Source organism: Myotis nattereri, assembly GCF_964212035.1.
Source record: "Myotis nattereri genome assembly, chromosome: 9".
NCBI classification, from domain to species: Eukaryota; Metazoa; Chordata; class Mammalia; order Chiroptera; family Vespertilionidae; genus Myotis; species Myotis nattereri.
The window spans coordinates 38,469,160-38,496,065 of record NC_138084.1 but is presented as its reverse complement, the minus strand read 5'-3'; the positions used below and the strand labels follow the sequence as shown (position 1 = coordinate 38,496,065).

The 26,906-nt window shown below is 49.7% G+C and overlaps 1 protein-coding gene across 2 annotated transcripts in view; it reads left to right on the top strand.

The window, feature by feature from the left end:
- Positions 1–26,906, top strand: part of PPFIBP2 (PPFIA binding protein 2) — a gene marked incomplete at its 5' end in the record, with an annotated part of 95,789 nt that overhangs the window by 5,335 nt on the left and 63,548 nt on the right. For both annotated transcript variants that reach the window (XM_081099126.1, XM_081099125.1), the window contains one exon: positions 6,078–6,292. In XM_081099126.1, coding sequence (XP_080955252.1) covers positions 6,078–6,292 — 215 coding nt within the window. The remainder of the gene's footprint in view (positions 1–6,077; positions 6,293–26,906) is intronic.

Below are 26,906 nucleotides of genomic sequence, written 5' to 3'. Positions count from 1 at the left end.
CCTCCTAAAACAGACATAATGCCTTCAATAATGATCATTCATAATCATAACTCTACATAAGGGATTTCCCTTTATAAATTACTCTATAGCCTGATAGGTGACTGTTCACTTCCCAAACCTCTTTCCAAAAAGAGTAGCATTTAGGATATGTTTATGTGATTAAGCATTTACTACAAATGAAAGTGTTCTGCTCCTCCAATCAGTGAAGACGATGCAGGAGATCATCGCTCCCATGAACACGGCCAGGAATATTCTGAGGACGTCCTGATGCTCACATCCAAGTACCCCCATCCTGAGCCATCATGTGGCAACCCTCATCTCGAGGCACTCGGGGGGCTCTGGGGCTGTATGAAAATGAAATGCCGTGTAAGCATAAATAGGACCATTAAATGAAACTTTCTGTACAGTCGAATGGTTAAAGCCTAAATCAGTATATCCTAGGTGTGACTACTTGATTGGAACCCTGGAATTTTTGCCAGAAAACTGGGGAAAGGTGACTGTGAAAGACTCCAGGGCCTCTGTAAAAATGATGTGTTTCTAGTACAAAAGACTATTGTTGTAGCTTCAAGTACCTGTTAACTTTCGATCTGATCTTGCTCCAATGGGTCCCTTTGATGCACCTGCAAATAATACTATAATTGAATTACAGTGTTGACAATTAAAATTGAACTCTGCATGGCTTAATTACATCCCTCTGGATGGCCCAGAGCAACTGCCCCGTATGCTAATGTTGCATAGGGCTTAGTTTGTGGCTTACGGGTTCAGTGGCTGCTCCGTGAGGCCACTTCTGTAATAGGGACCAGAGAACCCTGCGGCGAGGACACAGAGGGCCACTTATTCCCCTCACTGACTGTGGCAAGAGGTTATTCATGCGATTATTTGCAAGCTGTACCCATGAACGAGGAATAGTTAAAAGGAGCCTGTTTTATGACCGTAATAAAAGAGCTTGCTCTGTCTGGGCCTTTCTGCCAGTTCTGGTTAGTATCGGGGTTGGGTTTTTGTTTGTCGGGATTTTTTTTTTTTAAGATTTAAAGATTGAGGGTAGAAAAAGTTCTGATCAAGACAGATTATTTACCTTGGCCCATAATGATTTTACTGTGATGTTGAAGGTCACACGACAAGTCCATGCTCAGCACAGGTACTTGGTCTTGTCTACGCCCTCTCAGAAGTAGGTCGGCGCACAGCAGTCATCAGTAACGGAGTCACCTGATTCCCGTTCAGGGTTCAGGTGGAGCGTGTTCTGCTGTGACTTTGAACTGAAGAGAGTCAGCGTGGAAGTTTGGGTTATCTAGCGGGCTCAGATGTCAGAGACTCCGCTTGGTGTGAGAGGTGGCGATGACCCACAGTGGCAAGCACTGTTCAGCACCATCATTCTCTTTTTTTCTCATTGACTTACTGAGGGTATTGCCCTTTTGAGTCCTGGCATTATACAGACGTCCCCCAATCCAGTCTCTTCCTTTGCTCAAGCCCTAAGCTGTCTCCTGTCCCCCTCACCCCCTCAAGTGGCCCATGGAAGCCCAGGTATTAGGACATCAGGGAATTGGCGGTGGCCTACAGGGAGAACACTGCTCACATGCTCTTACCCTGAGGTTCTGAGCTTTGATGGTTTGGTTGCTTTAAAAAGTGTGTGTGTCTTTGGAGGGTGTTCTCTGTACAACTCGTCTGCCACTGCCTGCCCTGTTGCTGCTATAATGCTGTCACCTTCCTTGGCTATGGTCTCCTTCCTCCATCTTTAAGTCCTCACCTTTCATTTCTGACTCAATGTTCTGCCTCCATGTTCTGATTTAAGAGCTCATGTGACTAATAATCCAGGATAATCTCCCAATCTCATGACTCTTAATCACATCTGTAAAACCCCTTTTGGCATGTTAGGTAATACATTTATAGGCTCTAGGAATTAGGTTATGGACATCTTTGGGGGGGGGGTCATTATTCTGGCTAGCACAATGATCAATAAACAACATCTATTTATTCCCCTCCTTAGTTTTAAACCAATTAAGGAATAGACAAAGAGAAAGGGAGACCAAAATATCAGCTTTATCATTAGTTTTATTTATTAGGAAGGTTAGCTTGACCTAAAGCCACCATTAGGACTTCAAATACCTCCCATCCTACCCGCACAAACACCCCCCCCCCCCAAATTGAACTTAATTCCAGACTCCAGACTTCCACCTTGCTGAGGCAGAACTAGCCTCAGGAAGCCTCCCTGAGGAGAATGCTCGCACCCAGGGTCAGGTGGCTTCGAAGAGAATTCCTTCTTTCAGCTCTCTCATCAGAGGAGCCATTCCTCCTTTGAGGAAAATTGAGTGAGGGGACGCAGGGGAGGCGCCACAAACGTGGCCTTAGTGGAAACCACCCTCCCTTCCCAGGGACATGTGGAAAGAGTAATAGGTCCCCCTCACAGCAGTTCCTCATCGCTGTCTGTGGTCAGTTTTGAAAAGCTGCTTTCTTTTCTTTTTTTTTTTTTTTTTCATTTTAATACTGAATTTTATTTTTTTTTATTTTTTTTTTTTTTCAAAAATTTTTCTTTTTTTTTTTTTAAATTTATTGCTTAAAGTATTACAAAGGGTATTACATATGTGTCCATTTTATCCCCCCGCCCTAGACAGTCCCCTAGCCTCCCCTATCCCCCAATGTCTTATGTCCACTGGTTATGCTTATATGCATGCATACAAGTCCTTTAGTTGATCTCTTACCCCCCCCTACCTCCTGCCCCCCAACCCTCCCCGGCCTTCCCGCTGCAGTTTGACAATCTGTTTGAGGCAGCTCTGCCTCTGAACATCACGTGCCATCTCTAGTTGTTTGCACATAATTCGCTATCCGTCCTTTGTCGTTTAGCTATATCACTCCTTTATTTTTTATTTTCTTTTTGGGTTTGCTGGATCTGTCATTTCCCAAGGGGGATGGTCACAGTGTGTTATCCTTTTTACCTGCTTTTTGGGTTTTGAAATGCGTGTTTAGGGTCTGTTTACCCCAGGTCATCATGGGAAGGTCTGTGATTTCCCTTTGCGGTGCTGAGGACCGCTCAGGTGCCCAGCCCCAGGGCACCGTTCACATGCCGATCCACAAGCTGCACCGGCAGGTGCTCCTGAGGGTGTGAGCTGGGAGCATTCCCTCCTTTTCTGTCCTGAACAAGACAGTTAGAATTATTCACTTCCTGAAGGCTTGATAGAACTCACTTGTAAAAGCATGTGGCCTGATATTTCCTCTGTGGGAAAATTTTTAAATTATGGCTCTAGCCCTAGCATGTTTGGCTTTGGATAGAGCATCGGCCTGCGGACTGGATAGAGCATCAGCCCACAGACTGAAGGGTCCCAGGTTAGATTCCGGTCAAGGGCCTGTACCTCGGTTGTGGGCTCAATCCTCAGCCCTGGTCAGGGTTTCTGAGGTAACCAATCTGTGTGTCTCTCTATCTCTCCCCTTCCCTTCCACTCTCTCTAAAAATCAATGGAAAAAATATCCTCAGGTGAGAATTAACCAAAAAATAAATTTAAAAAAATTATGGTTCCATTTTTATAGGACTATTTAGATGATTTTTAAATTTATTTTTATCATTTTATTCAGTGATTGTGTGTGTGTGTGTGTGCGCGTGCGTGTAGCTGTTTTTAACAGTTTAATCAATATACCTGCTCCATTGTGTGGAATAATTAGCTCTATCTTTTGAACACTTTATAGTTCAATCATTCAGTGTCATAATTAAAGAACTGGATTTCTTTTATTCCATTATTCACATTTTTGAGTTTAAATGAGTGAGTTCAATGCACTTATAATTATTATAATTACTGGTATACAGGTATGTGTGTGTTTACTTTTGTTTTCTGTTGTCCAAGACCACAGAGTGATCGAAAGTTAATGAAAGTCTCAGTCTTCCCAACTACTTTTGGCCTGACTCATCCTACATTTATAAAGGTGTGTGTGTGTGTGTGTGTGTGTGTGTGTGTACTGGAGTGTGTCCAAGACAGAGAGGGGTTACTCAGTAATTGTATGCAGATTGGGGGTCTTGCTCTGCTTCTGTCTGTTTTCTGGCCTGAACTTAGGTTGGGGCCTCCTCATCATCTCTAAGTTGGATCTGTAGGAGCCAGAGAACGCTGAGTGCACACGCGCGTGTGTGGGGCAGACAGTTCCCTAGCTCCCCAGAGCCACGGACTTGTTTGTGGGTTTTGACCCATGGTTCTCTCCATCCTGCACTTTCAGAAAGCAAAGCGGTAATCAAATGGTAATTGTTTCCTTCTGTGTGGATTTCTCATTCCAGAGGCTGCCTTGGTAAGTAGGAAGCTGGCTCTTAGAAGAGTAAAGGGCCCTGGAATTAGACGTCAGGCCTGCAGTATAGCAGTGGATGTGGTGGCCCTACAGCCCACATTTTCCATCCGGGGCCTGATTTCAAATAAGTTATCCTGTTGGCCTTGTAATCAGTCCAGATGCCCTAGAAACTCCACCATCTAAACCAGTGGTTCTCAACCTTGGCTGCACATTAGAATCACCTGGGAATCTTTTTAAAATCCTGACTTCTGAGCCTCATCCTCTGGAAATTCTGTTTCTTTGTTATGGGGTGGGGCCACAACATTAGTAACAAAGAAACAGAATTTCCGGAGGTTGAGGCCCAGAAATCAGGATTTTGAAAAGATTCCCAGGTGATTCTAATGTGCAGCCAAGGATGAGAACCACTGACTAAACCCTATTTCCTAAAGTGTTTCTTAAAGCAGCACAGAAATCCTTTAGTAGACTGTGTCGCTCCAGGTTTGGTTTGAAAAATACACCAATGTATTTAAGCAAAAAAGACTTAAAAAAAAAAAGTTAAATGATGGGGTTTAGAAAGGCAAAAACAGTCCTATTCAGGACACATCGAATTAGAAAGAGCTGAGTCAATAGCCCAGATCTCTAAGGAAGTCTAAGCACGCGTCCCCTTAGCTATTCATCCAAGCACATGTGCAGACATGTAGTCCGATTCCCCTTCCACATCCACTGGGCAGGAGCACTGTGCTAGGAACTCAGTCAAATTGACAGGGACTCTGCCCTCAGAGACTTCAGGACCACGAGGAGGAGATGAGATGTGGATACACAGAATAAAGTAATACAGGTTAAAAGTGCAAGGGCGCCAGCAGATAGAGAGTTTTTCCAATTGGGGACATCCAGGAAGAAGCTCAATTCACTAATCCCTCACCAGCCCCAATGTGGCGTTCCTCCCGCTGCATCTGTTGATGACAGCAGGTCACCGGCCAGTCAGGCACCACCCTGGGATAAGGGACCAGAATGCACATGCCATGGTAGGAGGAACTCTTGGTGGTCATATGTGCAGACTACCACGTTAATTTAAAGAAAAACAAGAGTATTAACCTGAAAGTTGACGAATGGCATCTCATCGTTTTGGCAAGCATGTTTTGGGTCAGTGGTGAGGGCTGGCTGTGTGTTCACATTGACTAATGGTGTGAGAGGCCATACGTTAGCCCCCAGGGGCACAGCCATAGCCTCTGACAGGCCTCTTCCTGTCACGCCCAGCCCAGCCCAGCCCAGGGTTGAGGATGGGTTCTGCTGAGTTTACTTTTGAGTGACTCTGCTGAGGCAGAAGTGGTCTTCTGGGCTCTTTTCTGCCCTTCCCCCTCTCCTTTCACTCCCTTCCCTCTTTACAAGTTCCCTGCCCAAGGCATCCACCCTTCTTACTGTTATGCCCAGATTTCAAGATCCCCCAAGACAGACCACCAGGGAGCCAAGTCCGATGCAAAAGCATAGAGTCATTTATTCAAGCCCGGGCTTGGTCCCCCTCCGCCTCCATGACTGGATGCGAGAAAGAGCCCCAAGTCCCAAGAGAACAAAGAATTTATAGGGCTTGGGGAGAGGGGTGGAGGCACTTGGTCGATTCCGGTTGGTTGAGTGAGGGCCGGGGGGGGGGGGGGGGGGGGGGGGCTAGTTTCCCTTGCTTTCCCATTGGCTGAGATAAGGGCAGGCTGAGTAACTGATCCATTCTGTGGCTTTCCGGGCAGGAGGAGTTAGGGACACAGCTATCAGTTCCGTTCTGTTCTTTTACTGTCAGTTCCGTTCTGTCCCTTCACTTACCAGGGTTCCCGCCTCTCTTGTTTTAGGCACGAAAACGGGTGCAGATACTGGTGACGGTACCTGTGAGCCTGGACTGGCCTCCCCGGCCTCCTACTTGAGCCCCTTGCCAGTGCTCCATCTCGTGGAGGACCTGAGGCTGGCCCTGCAGACGCTGGAGCGTCCTCAGGAGAGAGCAGCGCTCCTGAGCCAGATCCCGGGCCCCACAGCCGCCTACATAAAGGAGTGGTTCGAGGAGAGCTTGGTGAGTAGGCCCAGAGCCTGTTTGGGGAACCACTGGGGAACATCATCACAGAGTCCAAGCAATGCCACCACCGCCTGGGGATGTTACTTCATCTGTCCACCTTCCAGTCTTTCCTTGCTTCCAATCCAGCTTCAGTCAACCCCCACAGGGTGGTCCTGCCCAGGAGAAGGGCAGAACCTAGCCAAATGACTAAAGCACCACAGTCAGCCTGCCCGTGCACTCCCGCTCCTCACCTGAGAAAGGGAATCTAGGCCAGAAAACAACAAACATGGAAGCTTCCTCCCCAGGATTACATGGACCACTTACTGAATAGGGGGTCTATTCCCAGCTGGATCCCCCACTCCTTGTTCCTTACAAAAGACTAGAATCTTGTCACCTCATTCATTCCTTTACTGCTGCCCCTACTCCTCAGACCTTCTTACCCTAGAAATGCTTCTTGTCCCTGGAGTAAATGCAGGCTTCCTTACTCTCCTCCTCCTGCTCTTTCTGGATCAAGCTCGCACACCTGCTAGTCTCCAAGGGCAGCAGATGAGTAACCGAAGCTGATGAGTATGTGGCTTTGGTTACTTGTCTACCTCCCTGTGGAGACCAGTTGGTCAGCATTAAGACACTAGTTACATCTGGAAATGGGTCAGGTGAGGAGTGAGCCCACTGAGGGATTGACCTGGAATGCAGTTATTCCAGGGCTGGAGGGAGGAACCTGGGGAGCTGAGGCAGCACGTGATTACCTAAGCTGAATTGGAGGATGAAAGCCAGGATGCAGTCTTCTTCTAAAGCTATAGTTCTGCAAACTTGAATCAAAATTGGAAAGTATGCATAGAGTGAGGAAGGCAGGAACGGGAACACTGAATTAAGAGGGGGACTTGATGTTGGAAATCACAGACCCAGGAAGTTGAGACGCCCTGGTCTAGAGGCCATACCATTTGTTACAGGTTACATCCCAGGTGTCCTAGCCTGCTTTCTGTTCAAGAGGCCTCTGTCAGTAGTCTCATCCCCATGCCTTCCTCAGAACACTGAACAATATATGTGTTATTCAGTATTTTCAGTATATAGGCTGTCTGCCTGGTATTCTGAATATATCTGTGCCAGTGTGGTGGGGAGAACGATGACCTCCCAAAGATGTCTAGATACTAATTGCCAGAGCCTGTGAATATGGGATATTACATGGCAAAGCAGAAGGTAGCAGGTGTAATTGAGGTTGCTAGTCAGCTGAGTTTTAAATAGGGCAGGTAGCCTGGATTATCCAAGTGGGCCCAACATAAACACCGGAGTCATAAGTGGAAGGAGGATGCAGAGTCAGTGTCAGGGTGATGTGATTCGAGGACTCAACACATCATCTGTTGGTTTTAATGATGGAAAGGGGGCCTGGAGCCAAGGAATGTAGGCAGCTGCTAGGAGCTGGGAAAGTGGACTCTCCCCTAAAGGCTCCGGAGGGAACACTGCCCTACCAACACCTTGATTTTTTAGGCCAGTGAGACCCATTTCAGACTTCTGGCTCCCAGAACTGTAAGATAATACATGTGTGTTGCTATAAGCCATGTGGTTTGTGGTAATTTATTACTACAGCAATAGGAAACTAATACAGACAGACACTGCTTGGAGAGGACAGTGGAGAAGGTTGCTGGTTGGGTTTCACGTGGGCCTGTTATAGGTTAGGTTTGAAAACCTGCTCCTCAGGAGCGGCAACAAAGTTTCAATTATAGAAGGTAAATAAATCCCAGAATAAACAAAAAAGAAAAACAGGAGAAGCTGGGAGCTTCCATTGCTGGCTTGGCCAGCCTGAAAACAGCCTTCAGCCCCTCACCCAGACTGGCCAGGCACCCCAGTGGGGACCCCCACACTGAATGGGGTGTGACAAGCTGCAAACAGCCATCAGCCCCTCACCCAGGCTGGCCAGGCACCCAAGCAGGACCCCCACCCCGATCCGGGGCACCCTTCAGGGCAAACCAGCCGGCCCCCACCCATGCACCAGGCCTCTATCCTATATAGTAAAAGGGTAATATGCAAACTGACCCTAACAGCAGAAAGACTGGGAATGACTGGTCACTATGACAAACACTGACCACCAGGGGGCAGACGCTCAATGCAGGAGCTGCCCTCTGGTGGTCAGGGTGCTCTCACATGGGAGGAGCTCTGCTCAGCCACAAGCCAGGCTGATGGCTGCTAGTACAGCGGTGGTGGTGGGAGCCTTTCCCGCCTCCTCAGCAGCGCTAAGGATGTCTGACTGCAGCTTAGGTCTGCTCCCAGCTGGCAAGTGGACATCCCCCGAGGGCTGCCGGGCTGCCAGAGGGATGTCTGATTGCCAGCTTAGGCCCAATCCCCCCGAGGAGCAGGCCTAAGCCAGCAGGTGGTCATCCCCCAAGGGGTCCCAGACTGGGAGAGTGCACAGGCTCGGCTGAGGGACCCCCCCCACCCCCGAGTGCACAAATTTTTGTGCACTGAGCCTCTAGTCTTTAATAAGTATGTCCCATGCAGCTTGCTAAATCTGGCCGCTCTAATCCAAAGGTATTAATATCTTTGACACATTTTTCCAAACCACTTTTTAGAAAGATTGTGCTCATTTATATTTTCATTAGTGGGGCTTTTGTGCATCCTGATCAATAATAATACCTAAAATTAAAAAAACACACACACAACTTTACTAATTTCATAGGGAACATGCTTTCCTTTTATCATTGTTGCATTGCTTTGTTTAGTAGGAAAGTTAAGCATTTTTTTTCATTAGTTTAGTATTTGTTGTTCTGAATGGTTTCCCAAACTGTTGATCTTACCCCATCTGAAAAAAGTTTCATTCTCCATATATTCATATTCACCTAAGCAGTAATATCCTTATGTATGTAAATTATAAAACAGTTCCCAAAGTAGAAATTTTTAAAGGACAGGCTAAAAAAAAAGTCCCAATATTTTCTTTGGACACACCCTAGAGATCACTTTGAGTCCCTGAGTGTGTGTGCCCTACCCTGGTCTTCTCATAGTCTATGCTTTTTTTTTTTTCTATTAGAATTTTGGTGCTTTTCTTAAGTATTTAAGTGACCTCTGTGATTGGCCCTTTGCTTTATTTGCAGCATTTCTTTTCCTAATGTTGCTTTTAAACGCCCTTTATGGGGCTTTTTGAGACATGGAATTTAAAAGGATTGTCATAGTAAACTCTATCCGTCTTTCCTGTTTGGGTTTTCTGGTTTCCTTTTTATCTTTAGAAAGGCCTTTCCCACACTCGGGTCAAGTAATACCTTTATCTTCCTCCAGTAGGTTTATGGTTTGATGATTAGCTTACGGTTCTCACTCTAATTCATCTGCAGTGCTTTTTAGTGTGTCGTGTGACATATGGATCTAACGTTTGTAATTTACCCAAAAAGCTTAAAAAAATCTTTTTTTTTAATTCAAAGGCAGTTGATAGAGTTATTGGTTTTTGCAGGCTTCATTGCAAAAACAGCTTGTGTTCAGATTTGTAGATCTCTTTTGGGGTTATTTACAATGGTTGGGGAAATGCCTTCCCTTTGGGGCGATTTTCCTAAAAATTGTTGCATTCATAAATCTTTTAGAGTAATTATGGCCATCAACAACCTATGAATAGTATACTTTTCAGGGGTCAAAAGTTCATATAAACATTCCATAACACCAGGCTGGATGTTAATGTTTTGATTTTGCACAGAGACAGCCTGTCTGTATTTTAGGTCTTGCAGACCTAGAGTCCTTTTACAATCCGGGTGCGCTCACATTCCATAGTGGTCTTATCTGTATGGAAATAACATCTAAATCCATGAATCACTGGTACTTTTTTCTTTTTTTCTTTTTGATAGTATTACAGATCCACTGGAACTTTTTATTTTTTAAAATATATTTTGTTAATTTTTGCAGAGAGGAAGGAAGAGGGATAGAGAGTTAGAAACATCAATGAGAGAGACACATCGATCAGCTGCCCCCCGCACACCCCCAACTGGGGATGTGCCCACAACCAAGGTATCAAACCTGGGACCTTTCAGTCCGCAGGCTGACGCTCTATCCACTGAGCCAAACTGGCTATGGCCACTGGAACTTTTTAGATTGGCACTTTTAGTTAGAAGCCCTTGCTACTCAGGTGTGGTCTGTGGACCAGAAGCTTTGGCAGCCCCTGGTAGCTTGTAAGAAATTTAAAAGTGCAGAATATGGACCCCCTACCCTAGACCCACTGAACCATCGCCAGGTGATTCTTACGGACATTAAAGTTTGAGAAGCACTGCCTCAAACCAGAGACTCACTTGAATCATTTAAAAAATAAATCGCATGTGGCTTAGAACTGGAATTGGAACTAGTAAGGCAGCCTGAGGGATCAGGCAGGCAGCCTTGTCCCTTTTCATCAATGATATCTGTGCACCCCTTGAATGTTTGCAATATTCTCGTTAGACAGCCTCAGTGACTGCTTTGTGCTACATTGGCCTGGCATGGTCCCGCTCTGCCTCGTGACATCTCTGTCATTGGATTCTTTCTCCAATAGAGTGCCATAGACAATAAGGAGGTTGACATGTCACTAATATGTCCAGAGGATGGGAGCAGGGTGGTCCCAGGGTTAAATCAGTGGCTCTGTAATGACCTCAAAGGCTCTGGCCGCTCCCATCTTTCTGCCTCACGGTCTTCAGGGTGTTGGTTTCCCTCAGATGTGTCCCCTGGCAGTTGCTGGATGGCTACTGCAGCACCAGGCAACACAGCCTCACACAGACACAGCCATGTTCAGAGGTAGGACATGTCTTTTTTAATTTTTCTCTAATTAGGCAGGGAAGTCCTCTGAAACCCTCCCGCAGACTTCTCTGTGGTCCCAGTGGTCAGCATTTTTCACATGTGCATACCCTAGCTGCAAGGAAAGCTGGGAAACAGTATTGGTACTTTTATCCACCAGAGTGGGGTTGGCCTCTGTCAGGAAGGAACCAGGATGAAGTGGGGGAAATGAATGGCCCTTAGGAAGACAGCGCAGAGCAACTGCCGCACGTCCTTAAGGTTTGACTTTATTCTTGTTGACTGACAAGTTCTTTTTATGTTTTTTCCCCGTGAGTGTGTGTGAACTCAAATTCCTGAAGGAGAGAATCAGATTGGCTTAGCTCATAATTTTTGAGCTAAGTCCCCCAGGCCTACAAAGAAATGTTAACTGCATAAAAACAACAACATACAAACAAAAACTGAAATTAAAGGCTTTTTGGATTAACTCCCCTTGGGTCAGGTTTCCACCCAAGAGCCAATCAGCTGTGGCCAGAGGAGAAAGATGAAATGGTAGGAAATGTGGTTTCCTCTTGTTGCTATTCATCAGGGATCGTGGATCCTCAGGCACAGGTGTTGGCATATGTCGTACCCAAGGAAAACGGGGCTGCTGAAGAGGCAGTGGTTGGTGGTTAGAGTGAAATAAACAGCAGACAGACTAGTCCTGGACCACCATCTGTATGGGGGCGGGGGGGCCTCTTCTACTGCGTGTAGGGTTGGCAGGGCTGGACACAGAGTGGCTGGCAGTTGCAAGTACTCCCTGGGGAGCTAATTTTAAGAAGGTCGGACTCATCCTAAAGACCAAGGGGAGCAGACCTGCCCAGGATTCAGTGTTCCTGGGCTCTGAGTGAGTTTCCAGACTTTGGGGCCTGAAACAGGGCCCTCCCTTCCTCGGCAGCCAATAGGAGGAGGAAAGGCTGGCTTCTGGCCTGGAAGGTACGTGACGGGCTCTCTGAGCTGGGAACGTCCTCTGGGGCTTCCGTGAGGAAAGCAGCACAGGGCCCGGATTCCCTTGTTCTAGGAGCAGTATCTCTTTCTGAATTCTGGGTCTGTCCGGGAGAGCTGGGAGAGCACCAGGAAGCTCCGTGTTAGGCTGTAGTGTAGGGAGTCCCTGCAGCCCGAGAGAGCTGGGCCTGGCCTGCAGAGACGCAGAGGAGGCCGCCCTGTGCTGTGGTGCGGCACCACAGTGGCCCTCGGGGTCATAGAGGGGCGCAGAGGAGGAGGCTGAGGCCCAGGCCGGAAAGCTGAGGCTTCTCTGCTGTGATGGGAACAGAGCTGAGTTCCAGAAAGGGGCAGCCTCCTTCCCCGCCCTGCAGCCACCTCCTCGGCCTGCGGTGAGGTGTGCGAGGATGCCCGAGGGGGAATATGGCCATTTCTGGTCAGGAGCCTCTGAGCCCCACCAGGCGGTCCTGAAGTTGAGAAAGGAGAGCGGTGCTTGTCAGAGACGCTGACATGTGCCATAGGCAAGAAGGGGCCGGTTCTGCTATGACCACCCCCAGGAATCTGGCTGTACCTTGACTCTGGAAGGAGTGTCACTGTTCTTCCACATCTGCTTGGCATGGCTGGGGGGAGGCTGGGTAGGTGGATCCAGGGCCAGCATGGGTGGTAGAGCTCACACAGGGGCTACAGTCAGGCAGCTTCCAGTGGGCCCTGCAGGGCTGGGGACACCTCTCTGGTGAGGGGGTGGTGGACCCAGCCTGTGCACAGTGGTAACTAGTGATATAGGTCCTGGGAGATGCCCAAGAGATTCCAGAGCCAGTAAAGTTTCCAGATGGAGCCACTCTGGGTGCTTCTCCAACAGCTGGAACATACACTTCCCATCTCCCGCAGGCACCAGTCTATCATGCTGTCTAATGGCATTGGATGTGGGTCTGGGGGTCCTCGGTGAAGACCCGCGGCTTCAGGTGCCAGAGATGAAGCGTCGGGAAAGGCAGGCAAACGCAGCAGCAGCAGGAGCAAGGGCAAATCAGGGCAGAGCCCAGGCTCCAAGGGGAGGGAGAAAGGTTGGCAGAGAACCTCCAGAGGGACTGTACTCTGTCCCCCACCCCGACCTCTGTGAGGTACATGGAGCAGGTGTGGCCCCAGAGGGAACCCAGCCTTTCCCCTGCGAGGTTGCAGGTGTCCTGGTCACTGTGCTTGGGCAGGTGGAAGCAAACTGAACCAGGTGAGGAAAGCGTTAAAAGGCCAGTATTCTGCCACTTTGCTTATGTGGCTTTGGGCCAGCCTCCTTGTCCCTCCTGTGGGACTCAGTTTCCTCGGTAGTAAGGACAGCTGGTTTGGCAATCTGTCTGCAGGAACGGAACGGGCCAAGCATCCAGCCCTGCAGTGTGTTGAGGGGCTCTATTGAGCGGCTTCCCGTAGGCACCAGCTTTGCCTTCCTGCATTTAGACCTTCGGTTTCCTGGGTGAAAACAGGTTAGGGAGCTGCGCAGTGTCAGGGCTCAGCGGAGCCGGCATCTCAGGAAGAGTGGAAAGGATGTCCCGAGTGGGCAGCCTCTGCTGGGCCTGGCCGGTCCGGGGAAGTGAGGCCCCATCTAGGATGTGTGCTCACCTCTGACATCCTACTGGCCGGTTCAGGTACCTTCAGTTACCTTCATAACTAATCTTCCGAAAAACAAAGAAGACCTAGGCCCAGTAGGACCCATGGCCCCCGCCCTCATCAGCTCCACCACCTTGTCACAGATGGCGGCTTCTGCAGCTCCCAGCTCCGCACACAAAGCCCAGGCGGTCCTGCCAGATTCATCTCGCAACCTTTCCTTCTGGCCAAAGGAGCAAATCTGTTTACCATACTGAAAAGCCAGAGAGAGTTGCAAAACAGGTGGGAAGGAAAGGCTGTTGTTTTAATCATGAGCTGTGAGCTTGGGTTTCTCATTTGTCTCTATATCTCCTTCTCCACCCAGGGCCCGGGACAAAAGATGGGCCAGGATATATGCATATTGAACATTTTTATTTTGCAAATTTAGTCAAAAGTTTCATAGGAGACCCTTTTTATCTTAAAAGAGAGAAGGGGAAATTTGGTGCTTATTTTTCAAGAATAAAAAAAAAGCAGAGCCTACGGTGAGCCCATTTCCAGTCTGTGTTTCTTGCCCTCCACCTATGACAGGTGTGGACTTGAGTGAGAGCTCAGAAAGTCTAAGTGTCAGCTCTTTCTTTCCTCAGTGCTTGGCTCCCAAGGAATGGGAGCTCTGGGTGGGGCTGGTATGCCTGTGGGTGCGGTTCTTCGTGCCTGTGCAGTACTGGAAGAAGCCACTAGGTGGAAGTCAGGGACAAATTCTGGAAAGCGTAAATCCCAAGGAAGGGGTATGGATGGACTTGGTGCAAGAAAAACACCTTTTTTTTTTTTTTTTTTTCCGATTGGAAAGATGGCACCTCATTCCTGAAGCTGGTGGACACTGCACCTGGGTCAGCTGGCAAAGGTAGTTCTTTCCCATTTTCCTTGGACAAAGGACAGGCCTCGGAGGCCCCCGCTGTTTGTGGTTGGGGAGAGGACACAGGAGAGCAGAGGGCTGAGGGCTGGTCCTGGGAGCTTAGACCTGACCTTCCATTGTCAAGGGCAACAAGGCCTGTTCACACCCCTTAATTTCAGTGCCTCTTGCTGGGGCACTGTTAGGCTGGCTCTCTCCTTTCAGAAGGCACTTCCTGACCCCACAGCTGCCAGACCTTGCCCTGGAGCAGCCTCTAATATTGGGGGGGATTTTGAATACACTTTTCCTGGCACAGCACCCCAGGTGGGGGGCCTTTGGCCACTGCTAATTTAGCAGTTTTATTTTTCATGAACTTTGGCTCCCCCCTCCCCCCTCCCCACCCTTCCCCCCTCACCCCCTTCTCCCGCAAAGTAATTTCTACCCTACTAAATTCTAGAGATCTGGCTCCTTTCAGGCCTGACTCGAGGAGACTATTTCAGCCCCTAAGAACCAATGTTTATAAATGACCAAGAATGTGCAAACACTGGTGAAAGAGCAAATAAATCCTTCCCCATGCGATTTCCTGCTTCAGACCCCAGGGACCTGGTGCGGGATGTTGCCAGGTTAGCATAACTTGAGGTCTGAGCATGTAGACACTCAGCCCCGCAAGAAGAAGGCCAGCCAGAGTCACACACCTCAGGGTCTTCTGCCCTCTCAGGCACCGCTGGCAGGCAGGCAGGCAGGCGGGCTCCGGGGAATTCCTGCTTCCAGGCAAACTCCTCGGTACCCTGTGATTCCAGGAACTTTGAAAGGTTTTCCTACTCAGCTAAGATCCTGAGACCAGCGGTGTGAGCAGCACTTGAGAGCTTGTTAGTGATGCACGGTCTCAACCTACTGGGTTAGAATCTGAAACTCTTACAAGAACTTCCCCCAGCCCAGGCGGTTCATGGCAGGCGGGAAGCACTGTCCTGGCCCAGGGGTCTGCAGTCTATGGCCTGCCTTGGGCCCGCTGCCTCGTCCTTACACCCCATGAGCTAAGAATGATTTTTACATGTTTGGGTGATTGAGAGAAATCCCAAGAAGAATATACTGTGATGTAAAAATGATATAAAATTCCATTTTCTGGGCCATGAATAAAATGTTACTGGGACACAGCCACGCTCATTGGCTTACTGCGTGTTGTCTGTGGCTGCTTTTGCACTGCAATTGGCAGTTGAGTGTGACAGAGACCATACGGCCCACAAAGTCCAACACTTTTGCCATCTGGCTCTTTACAGGGAAACTGTGCCGACCCTTGTCCTGACCCACGTGCTGTGCACTCTGGGGACCTTGGGCTGCAGCGGCCAGGATGCTATTTTACGAGCAGGGCTTGACTGTCAGCCCAAAGGAGCAGGGTCCTGAGCTCGTCCCTGTCAACCTCCTCTTCTCCCCTCTGTGTTTCGGCACGGCCGGCTCACTGCGCAGCACGCCTGCTGAGAGGCTTACCTGCGTCCTGGCCCCTGTCACCAGGGCCCGGAGGACAAGGCTCAGGGCTGAGCTGGAGCTCAGGATTCAGGTGCTAGGTCGGCAGAATGGCCGGTGACCCACAACACCCCTTTCAGTCCACGCTCTGCCTGATTAGATGCTGCTGGCTCCTGGCAGCCGGCAGGAGGAGCAAAACCTCACAAACCCCACCCCCACTCATTCCCACACATACCTGGGATTCCAGCCAGGTAGGTGGCTGTCCTGGGGTGCCCTCTAGGCCCTGAGGTGAGGAGGAGGGGAAGCTCCATGAGTGGTACCCAGGCTCCTGCCGGTTTTCGTCAGCTGGCGCCTCTTGTTTCAGGCAATAGTGAGTGGAGTCCGTGCCAGTGAGTGAATTGCTTTGGGGAAGGACCTGAGGGCTGTCAAGCTCACTGCAATGACCCCTATTTGTGTGCCTGTGTGGTTCCCAGAATTTCTCTCTTAGCAGATGGGTCCAGGGACTGAGACTCGACCTCGAAGAGGCAGCGCAATGGAAGCAGAAACCCCACCCCTCCTTCATAGGGACAGCCTAACCCTTTCTGAGTAACCACATCGGCCAAGTAAAGCCCAGGCTTCCAATCTTTTGGGAGTCATGGATCATTTTCTGATGAAAACTTTATTTTCAGAGACATAATGATTTATATATACAAACACTAGTAGCCTCTCTGATCCCCAAAGCCCCTCTATGAACCGCTGTGAGGTGCCTAGGGGGGGCGGGGGGAGGTGGCCTTCTGAGTGAGGTGGGGAGACCAGGGCTTGACTCCTTGGCACAATGATGGGGTCTCATCTGGGCCAGCTGCCACCTGGGGGATAGTGTGTGCAAAGGAGCCTGCTGCTCCTGCATCCACCACATCCCAGCCGCCAGCCACACACACACATGCCCTGCGCCTAGCTCTTTTGGAATGTTATTTTGTGGATTTTTGAGTTGAATTACAAAGAAATAAAATGTACTTTGGTGTTTTTTAAAAATAGGGAGCTGAGGTAAGAATTTCTCCTTGAGGATACCAAAAAAATACATCAGGAATTTAGCTGCAACTTGTCTGGATCCCTCCCTCTGCCCCACCCTCCCACCGCTCCTTTCCCAGTCTCCTCCCCACAGCCAGTTCATCACACAGGAGTTGAGCTAATAGATGAAACTGGCCGTGTCCTTTCCTCTTTGAGTCGAGCATCTTTAGTCTGGAACAGCAGACCTTGAGACTTGTTTCCTCCAAGTAGAACTTTAGTCTTTTCTTACCTGTCTTACCATTTGAGCCTTATTCTTTCATTCAAAAAAAAACAAAAACACCATGTTCGTTCTTATCATGTAACAAGAATTGTGCTAGGCATGGAAGTCAGAGCAGCGAATCAGGGCTCAGACACATGTCCTCAGTCCGGTAAAGAGGGCAGATATATAAACTGTCAGCTGTGGGGCAGGTGGGAGTTGTTGCCACGATCACCTCTTTCCTCCGTCCCCTCTTTCCTCCTCTCATACCAAAACCTATGAGGAACACCAAGCCTCCCTCCAAGGGGCCAGGGCCTGGGACTGTGCCCCGCCGCGCTGTCTCGCCCCCAAATCAACTCCTAGACCTCTTCCTCCCCGGAGCCCCAGAAACACCTGTACCACATACCATGTGTCATTCCTTATTTTCCCAGGCAGGAAGTCAGTTTCATTTGCCTTGGATGCTGGGCAAATGTGTGAGGTCTTCATTTGACTTTCTTAGGCTTTTAGACAGAAAAGAAGTTAAGAAGGCCTGCCTAACACGGCCGGTGTGGCTCAGCAGTGGAGCATCAACCTATGAACCAGGAGGCCTCGGTATCCATTCCTGGTCTGGGCACGAGCCAGGTTGCGGACTTGATCCCCAGAGTGGAGCATACAGGAGGCCACCAATCAGTGATTCTCTCTCATCATTGATGTTTCTCTCTCTCTCTCTCCCTCTCCCTTCCTCTCTGAAATAAAAAATATATATATATTTTAAAAAGAAGGATTTCCTATCCCTGCAGCCTTAGAGATGGTCTTCATTAACACATCCTATCACAGTTTTGGGCAGAGAACCTCGCCTGGGTGGGGCGCGGGCTGAGCTCTGGAACTGGGCCAGAGGTGAGAAGGGAGGAGAGCCAGTGCATGGGCAGCAGAGCCTGCTTTTCCTTTCTGGCCTCGGCTCAGGGTGTGTCTGCAGGAATGTACTCCTCCCTTCATGCCAGCTGCCGGCCAGAGCTCCCCTGCCTCCCTGTGATCTGTGGGCTGAGCTAGCCTCAGGGATCAGGCTGCAGGATACATTTCTGCTTCATCCCCAGGCCCTGCTTTCGGGCCCTGGTGAATGTTGATGCTGCTCTGAGGGGCACCTCGACACCCAGAAAAGCCTTCTCCTCAGGCTGGGAGTCCTGGTGACTCGCAGGGCGCCAGAGGCCCCTGCAGTCACAAGATGCCCGTCTGCAAGTCATTTGCACAGCAGAGCTCAGAGCCCTTTCATGTAACCGCAGTTCCCGCTGCCCCCACATCAAAGATCGCTTTCATAACCAGTCATAGGCAGAGGTTGCATGTCAAGGGCTGGGCAGGGAGGAAAGCTGTTGGAGGGGAGCTCTCCAAGGAGACCAGTGTGCGGTGGGGGCAGCGTCTGGGGAGTGTGGAGAGGCCCCTGGAAAGCCAGCATGTGACCTGCCAATAGGAAAACAGACGAAGCTCCCTGTCTGCCAGGGCGGCTGGCCTTCCTTCCCAGGCTCCTACCCAGAGCTCTCCTCTCCTCTCCTGGACTCACATGCCTGGGCCCTACCCTTCCTCCCACCCTGGCCTGTGAGGAGGCAAGTCACTGGCACCGACCAGTGAGGCAGGCCTGGGACTTGACAGAAGCTCTACCACCCTCCCCCCCCCCCTCAACCCCACCCCAACCTGGTTCAAAACTTGACCCCAGGGAGCCCAGCGGTGGCTGGCAGCAGCCGGGAGCCCAACTCCCCCAAGTGGCAGAGGGCTCTGAGGTTATAGCAGCTGGTCTCCAGGGGCCAGTGTCACCAGCGCCAACGACAGCAGACACCCAGCAGGGCCGGGAACCCAGACGGGAGCTGGTTCCGAATCTGCTCTTTTTTGGAAACGATAGGCTTTCCTCGGGGCACAGCCAGGACAAGGGGCAGGCGTGGGCTTCGGGGTGGGGGTCAGCTGTGTGTGGGAACCAGCAGCTCCTCCAAGCGCAGCGCTTATTTATAGTCTTCTCCTGGGCCCCAAATAAACCCAGAGCAGCTGGGAGCCTGTGGGTAAATGCAGAGAGCGGCCGAGACAGGAAATCAGGGTCTCTCCATAATGAGTTCCAGCCACTGCAGAGAGGGGAAGCCAGACGAGGAATTTTCTTCAGGACTGTTTCCCTCTGGCAGGCTCTGGTATTATCACCAAAAGAATGTTTCCCTGTGTGTGTGTGTGTGTGTGTGTGTGTGTGTGTGTGTGTAACTCCTGTACGGTCTGTCTCTCCCCCTACCTTTGTGTTAGGTTTGAGCGCTCCGCGGGCTCTGCATCTCAGCGCTGGTGCCCGCGTGCGTCTGTGGGGGCGGCGGGGGAGGATCTGGAGCAGCCCGGCCTGGGCTGAGCCCTTGTGTATCTGAAACTGTTTAGGCAAAGGCTGGCGGACGCAGGCCAGGGATGTGGGGAAACTTGAACACAGCTTGACGTTCCCGAGGGGGAGGGGCAGAGACAAGAAGGAGGAGAAAACTTGGTCTCTGGCCAGAAAAAGGGTTTTTCAACCAAGGAGTCCAACTGCTGACATGGGTGCCCAGCATGGATGGGGACATTGATGTGTACAAGCACTTTGCGTGGCTGAAGAGGGTAAGTGAATGGCTGCTTTGTGTGGGTCTCCGTGGAGATGAGTGAGGGGAGAGACCCTATGGGGGCGGGGGGTGGGGGGGGGAGTTGTGTGTTGAGGGGGAAGGGATGTATCCTGCAAAGCTCTGTGTGGCCAAGTTCTTCATGAGAATCTAATTATAGACACCAGGGAGAAGCAGCCAGCTGTCTGTTTCTCCTGACATTCTGGTGAATGTGCCTCTGTCCCAAAGGCCAGAATGGAGTGAGGAAAGTTAGCTGCTTGAACCTTGGCACTCACACAGGGTTGGAAGCTCCAAACACCGTGCCCAGATGAGGTGTCCACCGCTTTTGCTTTTTGGTTTGAAGGCACCGACTGGAGGCTGCTGCCTTAGAATGCACTGAATTGGGAGGTTGTTAAGCTTCCTCTCAGCCCCGATGTTATCCAGCGTGGAGAGGAGTGAGCTGTCAGTGGAAAGCGGCGGTGTTTCCGGAGGCAGGCTCTCTGGGGAGTCCTCTGCTGAATGCTCTGGAGCCCCAGGGTTGGGCTGCCCGTTGTTCTTGCCCTTTGTTGAGGGGATGAGCGCGAGTGAGCAGTGCCAGCGAGGAATGAAAGAACACTGGGTGCTGGAGAGCACCTGTACTCCCAGAACTCAGGCTCTTCCCTCGTTTGTGACCCCTTATAACTGGCTGAGAGGGTATCCGTGTATTTTCACGCTGAGGCGGAATGTTTTGCAGAGGCAGGAAGGGCAGAAGCAGCTGACAGATAAGAGATCTGATCTTATAACTGGGGAGGAGCCGGAGGGACGGGAAGTAACCAGCTCAGAAGGCCCCGACCCAAATGCCCAAACGCTGTGCCTGCTGGCTTTTGCGTGCCCCCTCCGCATCGCTCACTTCGCAAATATTTGAGGTTCGGGTACTGGGAGTCCAGGGGTGAGCAAAGTAGAACCAGTGTCTGCCCTGGGGGATCTTCCTCTAGTGCAGGAGAGGGAGGGTAAGCAGTCCCCGTCAACAGACCCCAATTGCTAATTGATCAGTGTGGTGGGGAGGAGCAGGAGGCCCAGGAGGGCTACTGGAGATGGAACAGGAGCCTTCAGGGAGTCCTCTTTAAGGAAGTAACACTCACTGAAACCTGAGAGAGAAGTAGGAGTGCGTCAGGTGAAAAACAGGACGAAGAACATTCCATGCAAAGGGCATAGCATGTGCAAATGTCAGAAGGCAAGAGAGAGTCAGGCGGGTTTCTTGTGTGCAAGAAAGCCAGTGTGGCTGAGCTCGGTGACCATGGGGAGAGGCCGGCAGATACCAGATCACACAGGACAGCGCAGGCCGCCGTGAGGGCTGTGGCCGGGCGGTTTGTGTAAAGGGACTTGTCGCAGAGATGTGACATGGGATACACTGGGGGATCCAGTTTGTATTTTAAGAAAATGACTCTAGCTGTGATGTGGTGTATGGTAAGCAGTGTTGCGAAAAGGGAGGCAGCTGAATGAAATTAGAGAGCCCATGGGCTTGCCGTTATCAACCAGCACAAACCCCTCATTTAACCAAGCCCAAGAGAGGCCGGACCTCATGGCTAGGAGTGTTACAGCTATTAGTGGTGGTGCAGCCTGATCTTGAACCCTGTTCGTTGCCTCCCCGTCCGGTTCTCCTTCCTCATCCCTTCTGCCAAATATTTAGAAAATTATTGGTTTAGAACCCAGCAGAAATCCTGTTGTGCTCAGTCCCTGCTCAGCTTTGCGACAGGGGCGTTGCAGGCACCAGAAAGCGTGCTGAAGAGACGTTCTGGCAAAGGTTTGCGTCCATCGTCTTAAGCAGGGGTCCTCAAACTATGGCCCACGGGCCACATGCAAATACAAATATTGTATTTGTTCCCGTTTTGTTTTTTTACTTCAAAATAAGATATGTGCAGTGTGCATAGGAATTTGTTCATAGTTTGTTTTTTTTAAACTATAGTCCGGCCCTCCAACGGTCTGAGGGACAGTGAACTGGCCCCCTGTTTAAAAAGTTTGAGGACCCCTGGTCTTAAGCATTTAAAAAGCCTCATTTGGGAGATCCTGGGTGGGGGTGGGGAATAGGTAGATAAGAAGTTCATTTCCTATCACGTAGCCTTTATTTTCCTAAGCCCAAAATGAGGCTTTTTAACCAGGAGGTCTTCCAGCTATCATGGGCCTGGGATGGTTGGCGCCCTGTCCCACCCCCTGGGCAGATGTGACGCTGCACCTTGAGGAGACGGTCTGTCTGTGGAGAGACTGATTCTGGATGGGTGTCCCCTAAGAATGCCCTTGCTGTGCTGAGACCAGGCTGTGAGCTCTGCCTCCGTGTGTTGGACATATCTAATAGGCAGTATCATCAGAGTCTCTTCTGTTTTCTCCACCTTAGAACCTACTGCCAAGATTCTCCTTTTTAAAATCCCCCTTTTCTTCCTGGGGCCCAAGCACTTGCCCTCAGTCCGGAAGCCAGAGCCCAGGCTCTTCTGCTGGCCTGGCCTTTGAGACCTTTTACAGCCCAGCCTTCACTTACCTTTTTAGTTTCATCGTTTTGCATCCACTCTGGTGGGCTCCCAAGTATCCTCCCTCCCTTTTCCAGCTTGTCCCCAATGCCCTCCTTCTCTTCATCCAACTCCCTCAAGACCCTCCCTTTCCCTCAGCCCCTTGCTGGCCTCATCCCCGTAGTGGATGCCTCCACGAGGTGGGTCTCCAGTCCTTCCTGCCTGCCCAGCTCACCCACCCCTCCTCAGGCCAAGGTGGCTTGGAGAGCAGGTTTCTCTTAGCCCAGAGTTTTGAAGGTGGAAACACTGGCTCTTTCATTTTCCCATGCTGAGGGGGTGGCTCTAGAAGAAGAGGTGCCTGGATGAGGTGTGACCTGGTGAGCAGTCTAGCAGCCCTTGCCCTTTGACCAGACCAGGAGGGCAGTGCCTGGGAGCAAGACAGAGTCTTTGAATGTTGGGGCAATGAGGGTGATGCCTGTGGTCAGGGAGGCACAGAGCCTAGAGGGAAGGTATTTGCTCAGGAAAGAAACATTGTTCAGTGGCCTTGGAGTGGGGGGTGGATACTGTGCACCATTAGAGTAAAGAATATGCAATTTTGCCGTAGCTGGTTTGGCTCAGTGGATAGAGTATTGGCCTGTGGACTGAATGGTCCCAGGTCTGATTCTGGTCAAGGGCACATACCTCGGTTGCAGATTCAATCCCAGCTCTGGTTGGGGTGTGTGTGGGAGGCAACCAATCGATGTGTCTTTCTCACAGCAATGTGTCTCTCTCTATGTTTCTCCCCCTCCCTTCCATGCTCTGTAAAAATCAAAGTAAAAATATCCTTGGGTGAGGATTAACAAATTAACAAAATATATGCAGTTTTAAGAAAGGCCTGGATGGAATTTTGATTTTGCCACACTCGTCAGGGATATCATCTTAGGTAGTTGGGATTTCTCCATCTATAGCATAAGGAAGATAAGTGCCTGCCACATACAGGTTTTTTGAGGCTCAAGTAAGATACTGTATGTAAAATGTTTAGCATAGTGCGATGAATATAGGAAACATGCAATGAAAGTTAACTGCTGCTGCCCGTTACCAGGCGGGGGGAATTGAAAGAGGAACCGATGGGACCAGTTTGGTTCTCTCCTAGCCGTGCAGCTTAGGCCATTCATTTCTTCAGTTCTCAGCCCCTTCTCACATTCCAGGTAAAGGTCTCAGACCAAAGCATGCTGAGAACCTACACAAGGCAGCTGCGACCTGGCCCTCTGAGTAGCCACAGGGCTGTTGGCTCTGGCCAGCTGGGCTCTGGCTGCTGAGTGGAAGCTGACCAGAGCTGGTCCTCCAGCTCCTTCCCCAACAGACAGCCCAGGGCAATGTAATCTCCTGCCACAAGTATAGGGAGGGTCCTCTGCCCCTCAGCTGTTCCATTCCTGACTGACTCACCAGCAGCTCGCACCTGCCCTGCTTTAAGACGAGTGGCTCCAACCTCCATAGTCGTGAAAGAGCCTCTAAAAGCAGCTCCAAGCAGGGCTCATTTTTCCAGGGATAGAAGGTCCAGGCAGTCCAAGAGGCACTGGACAGTTTACTTCTAATGCCTCAGGAGAGCTAAAACAGTCACAGCACAACCTCCACCACAACCCCAGCCCCTGATGCTGCCCCTTTGTCTCCAGACGTGTTGTTAATAATAGTGAGTCAGTGTGTCTATGGAGTTGGTGAGATGAGGAAAGAGCCTCCTGTTGTTTCTCTCCACCTGGCTTTACGACCATCCCTTCCTCAGATAACCAGCTCACTTACAGATGACACTTCTCCTACAGCCTAGGGCATCCACCCATGATCAAGAGCCTTTAGCAAGAACTAAGCTTATCCAAGGCTATGACTTGGAAAAAGATTTTGATAAATAAGTGCATTACTCTCACTCCAGATCCCCGCCCAGGATGACCAGTTAGGAGCCTCCATGTGCATCACACCAACTCCTTGGTTGGAGAGCTTATAGACAGACTGTCCTCAAGGTATCCTTTATTTTCAGTGTTAGTTCTGGAAACCCGAATGTGTTAGTTCTGGAAACCTGAATGTGTTAGTTGTAGCTTCATGGATAGCCTATCAGTATTGGGAAGAGCCTAAAGATGCCGTTCTCCCATTCTCCTGGGAAAGTTACTTTGTGGTTTTTAAGTCTTGATCGTTCAAATGGCAATTCCACTTAAAGCCTCTCCTGTCCTTGGAAGGTGTAATTGACTCATCCCTCCCTCTGCCACTGCTGCTGGCTTAGGTACATCTCTAGGGCAGTTCTTGCCACATCGCCCCGAAAGACTACAGAGCTTTTTGATGGCAGGGATGAAAGCATTTGTTTATTACTGAGTGTGGTGCCTTGTAGGTGTTCAGGAATATTGGAGCCACTCAATAAATAAATGAATAAAACACGATTATGTGAACATTGGTCTAACCAAGCTATTTAATTTGCTTTATGAACTGTGCTTTGCTTTTCCATGAATGTGAGTAGGTAGATAGGAGACTCGGTTAATTCCTATTTTCTTTTCATTACCCGGAAAACAGAGATTTAGAAAGTTTAGAAACTTGATCCAACTAAAAAGAAGTAAGAAATGGTGGACCTTGAAAATGACTTGAGGTTGTCTCACTGCGCAGAATATAGTCAAACACTGCTGCAGTTTAAATATCTTACCCTTTGTTCTCCCTGCGTGATCTACAAAAATAATCTGCTTTGTGTTGATATTTACTGCTGTGTTGCTGACAATTACCTGAGAGAGAAGTTGGGGTGCTTCACTGGGCTGGAAAAAGTTTAGCTAAATCAGAAAGCAGGTCTAATTAAGCAAGTTTATTCTATATCTTTCCAAGGCTAAGTTGACTCACACATGCACAATGCATGTAAGACTCTTGCTGGCGCCAATCACACGTGTGTTTCTATCTGTCATTGTCGATCGTGAATTTGGTTGACTCTTCTGTTATAGAGAAAAGGTAAATAGTGATATTGAAATATTTCTTCAAATTAATTTCCTTTCAATGTGCACGAATCCATGCACCAGGCCACTAGTTTATATATAATTGAAACCAAGAGGCAAAGGGCATAAGAAGGTCAAGGTCAGAATAAGATGTCTCTTGTTGGACTCCTGGTGGCTAAAGATCTGATTGCACGTCATTCACACTATATTTGGAAGAAACTTTTAAGACTGTGTCAAAGATAGTACATTGGCTTGATTATTCTTCACCTAGAAAAAATGGAACTGGTCTGGGAACCGTTGGTTTTGTAACAACTGCTAGATAGCTCTTAAGTCCTTTACCAGAGTGTCCAGGGGGAGGTTTTCCTATTTACAGGCACCTGTCTACACTCATAGTGCCTGGTTCCCTTGGTGATGGGTAACCTGAGCCATTTAATGGGAAGTGACTGTAGCTGCAATGACCCACTTATTCTCATTCTTTATTTTTTTTTTTTGGTTCCCTTATTTTTAAGGTGTACATTTTTCAAGTTCCCAAATGTGAATAGTGCCTTGGACATGTCCCCTGTGCCCAGCAATCGTGGCTTACTTGAAATTGGTTTTCTGAATTTGATTAGATCCCTTTGAACAGACAGCCTGAAATGCTGCATATTTTTGTTGTTGTTTCCTCATTCAGCTAAAAACACATGCCTTCTATATATTTAGTGACTAAAGAAGGGAAAACCATCCCTAGACTTATCCAGGGCCAAGGCTTACCCAGTGTGTTGTGTCCAAAATCTCAGCGTATTTTCGGGCAGGGAGGCATCATGTAATTTAAAATGATCTGACTGGTTGGGACAGCATACATAGTGAGGCCAGGATCCTGAGGGAACTGGAATCTATAGCTTATTAGAAGCACTAAGGGAAGTGAGTCTTCACCTGGTAAAGACCGTAGGCTTTGATATCAGAAAAAAGGAGAGCAGGTGTATTTTTGAGGATCCCATGGCTGAAGCGCTGAGAAGCAGCAGTGGCTCTGAATGACGACACAGATGTTGAGAGCTGCCACACTGGGGAGCTGACTGCTTTGGATATCCCCCGCACTGCACCTTACATACCAGATGACACCCTCATGTGAACCCTTGTCTGCCCCACTTGACCGCTCTTGAGCCAGCTCTTTGCCCAGGGTCAGTGAAGTACAGTGCTGGTAGCACGTCTCCGATCTCCGGGACCTGTCCGTCAAGGAATGCTGCAGCATTGCCCTCGCCCAGCATCCCTGAGAGCAAGAGCGTACAGAGCATTCATGCAGGGCGTGCTCTCCTGGCAGAGGCCAGCCAGGCTGTGACGGAGTCCTGCTGCTGGGGATCGGATGGCCCCCAGCCATGGCATCAGGCACACATCCCACCCAGAACTCTGCAGAGACCTGACATGGCTCTCCCTTGGCCAAGCTGCCGTGGAGGAGCCAGGTCAGGAGCGAGCAAGTGTCGTGGAATCTGACCATCCATGCGGGCCCAAGGGCGATGCCTCGGAGGAGGCTGCCCTGAGCAATTTGGCTGGAAAGCATGTTTAACCTAAATTTGACCTGACTTCTGGATTGTAACAAATAGTAATTCCAGTTTTACGATGGTTCCTTACTAGCTATTGGTAGTCTCACTGTGCTCATTCTAAACATGCATGTAGCACACAGCACACAGTACTTAGAGTATGTCGTAAAATTCTTGTAAAGAGGGGAAAATGTGGCCATTGTAGGTATGACTCAAAGCACAGGCATCTGGTCAGGGACAGTGGACACGCCCTCAGTCCTCAGCTGCTTGCGCCACAGGCTCAGT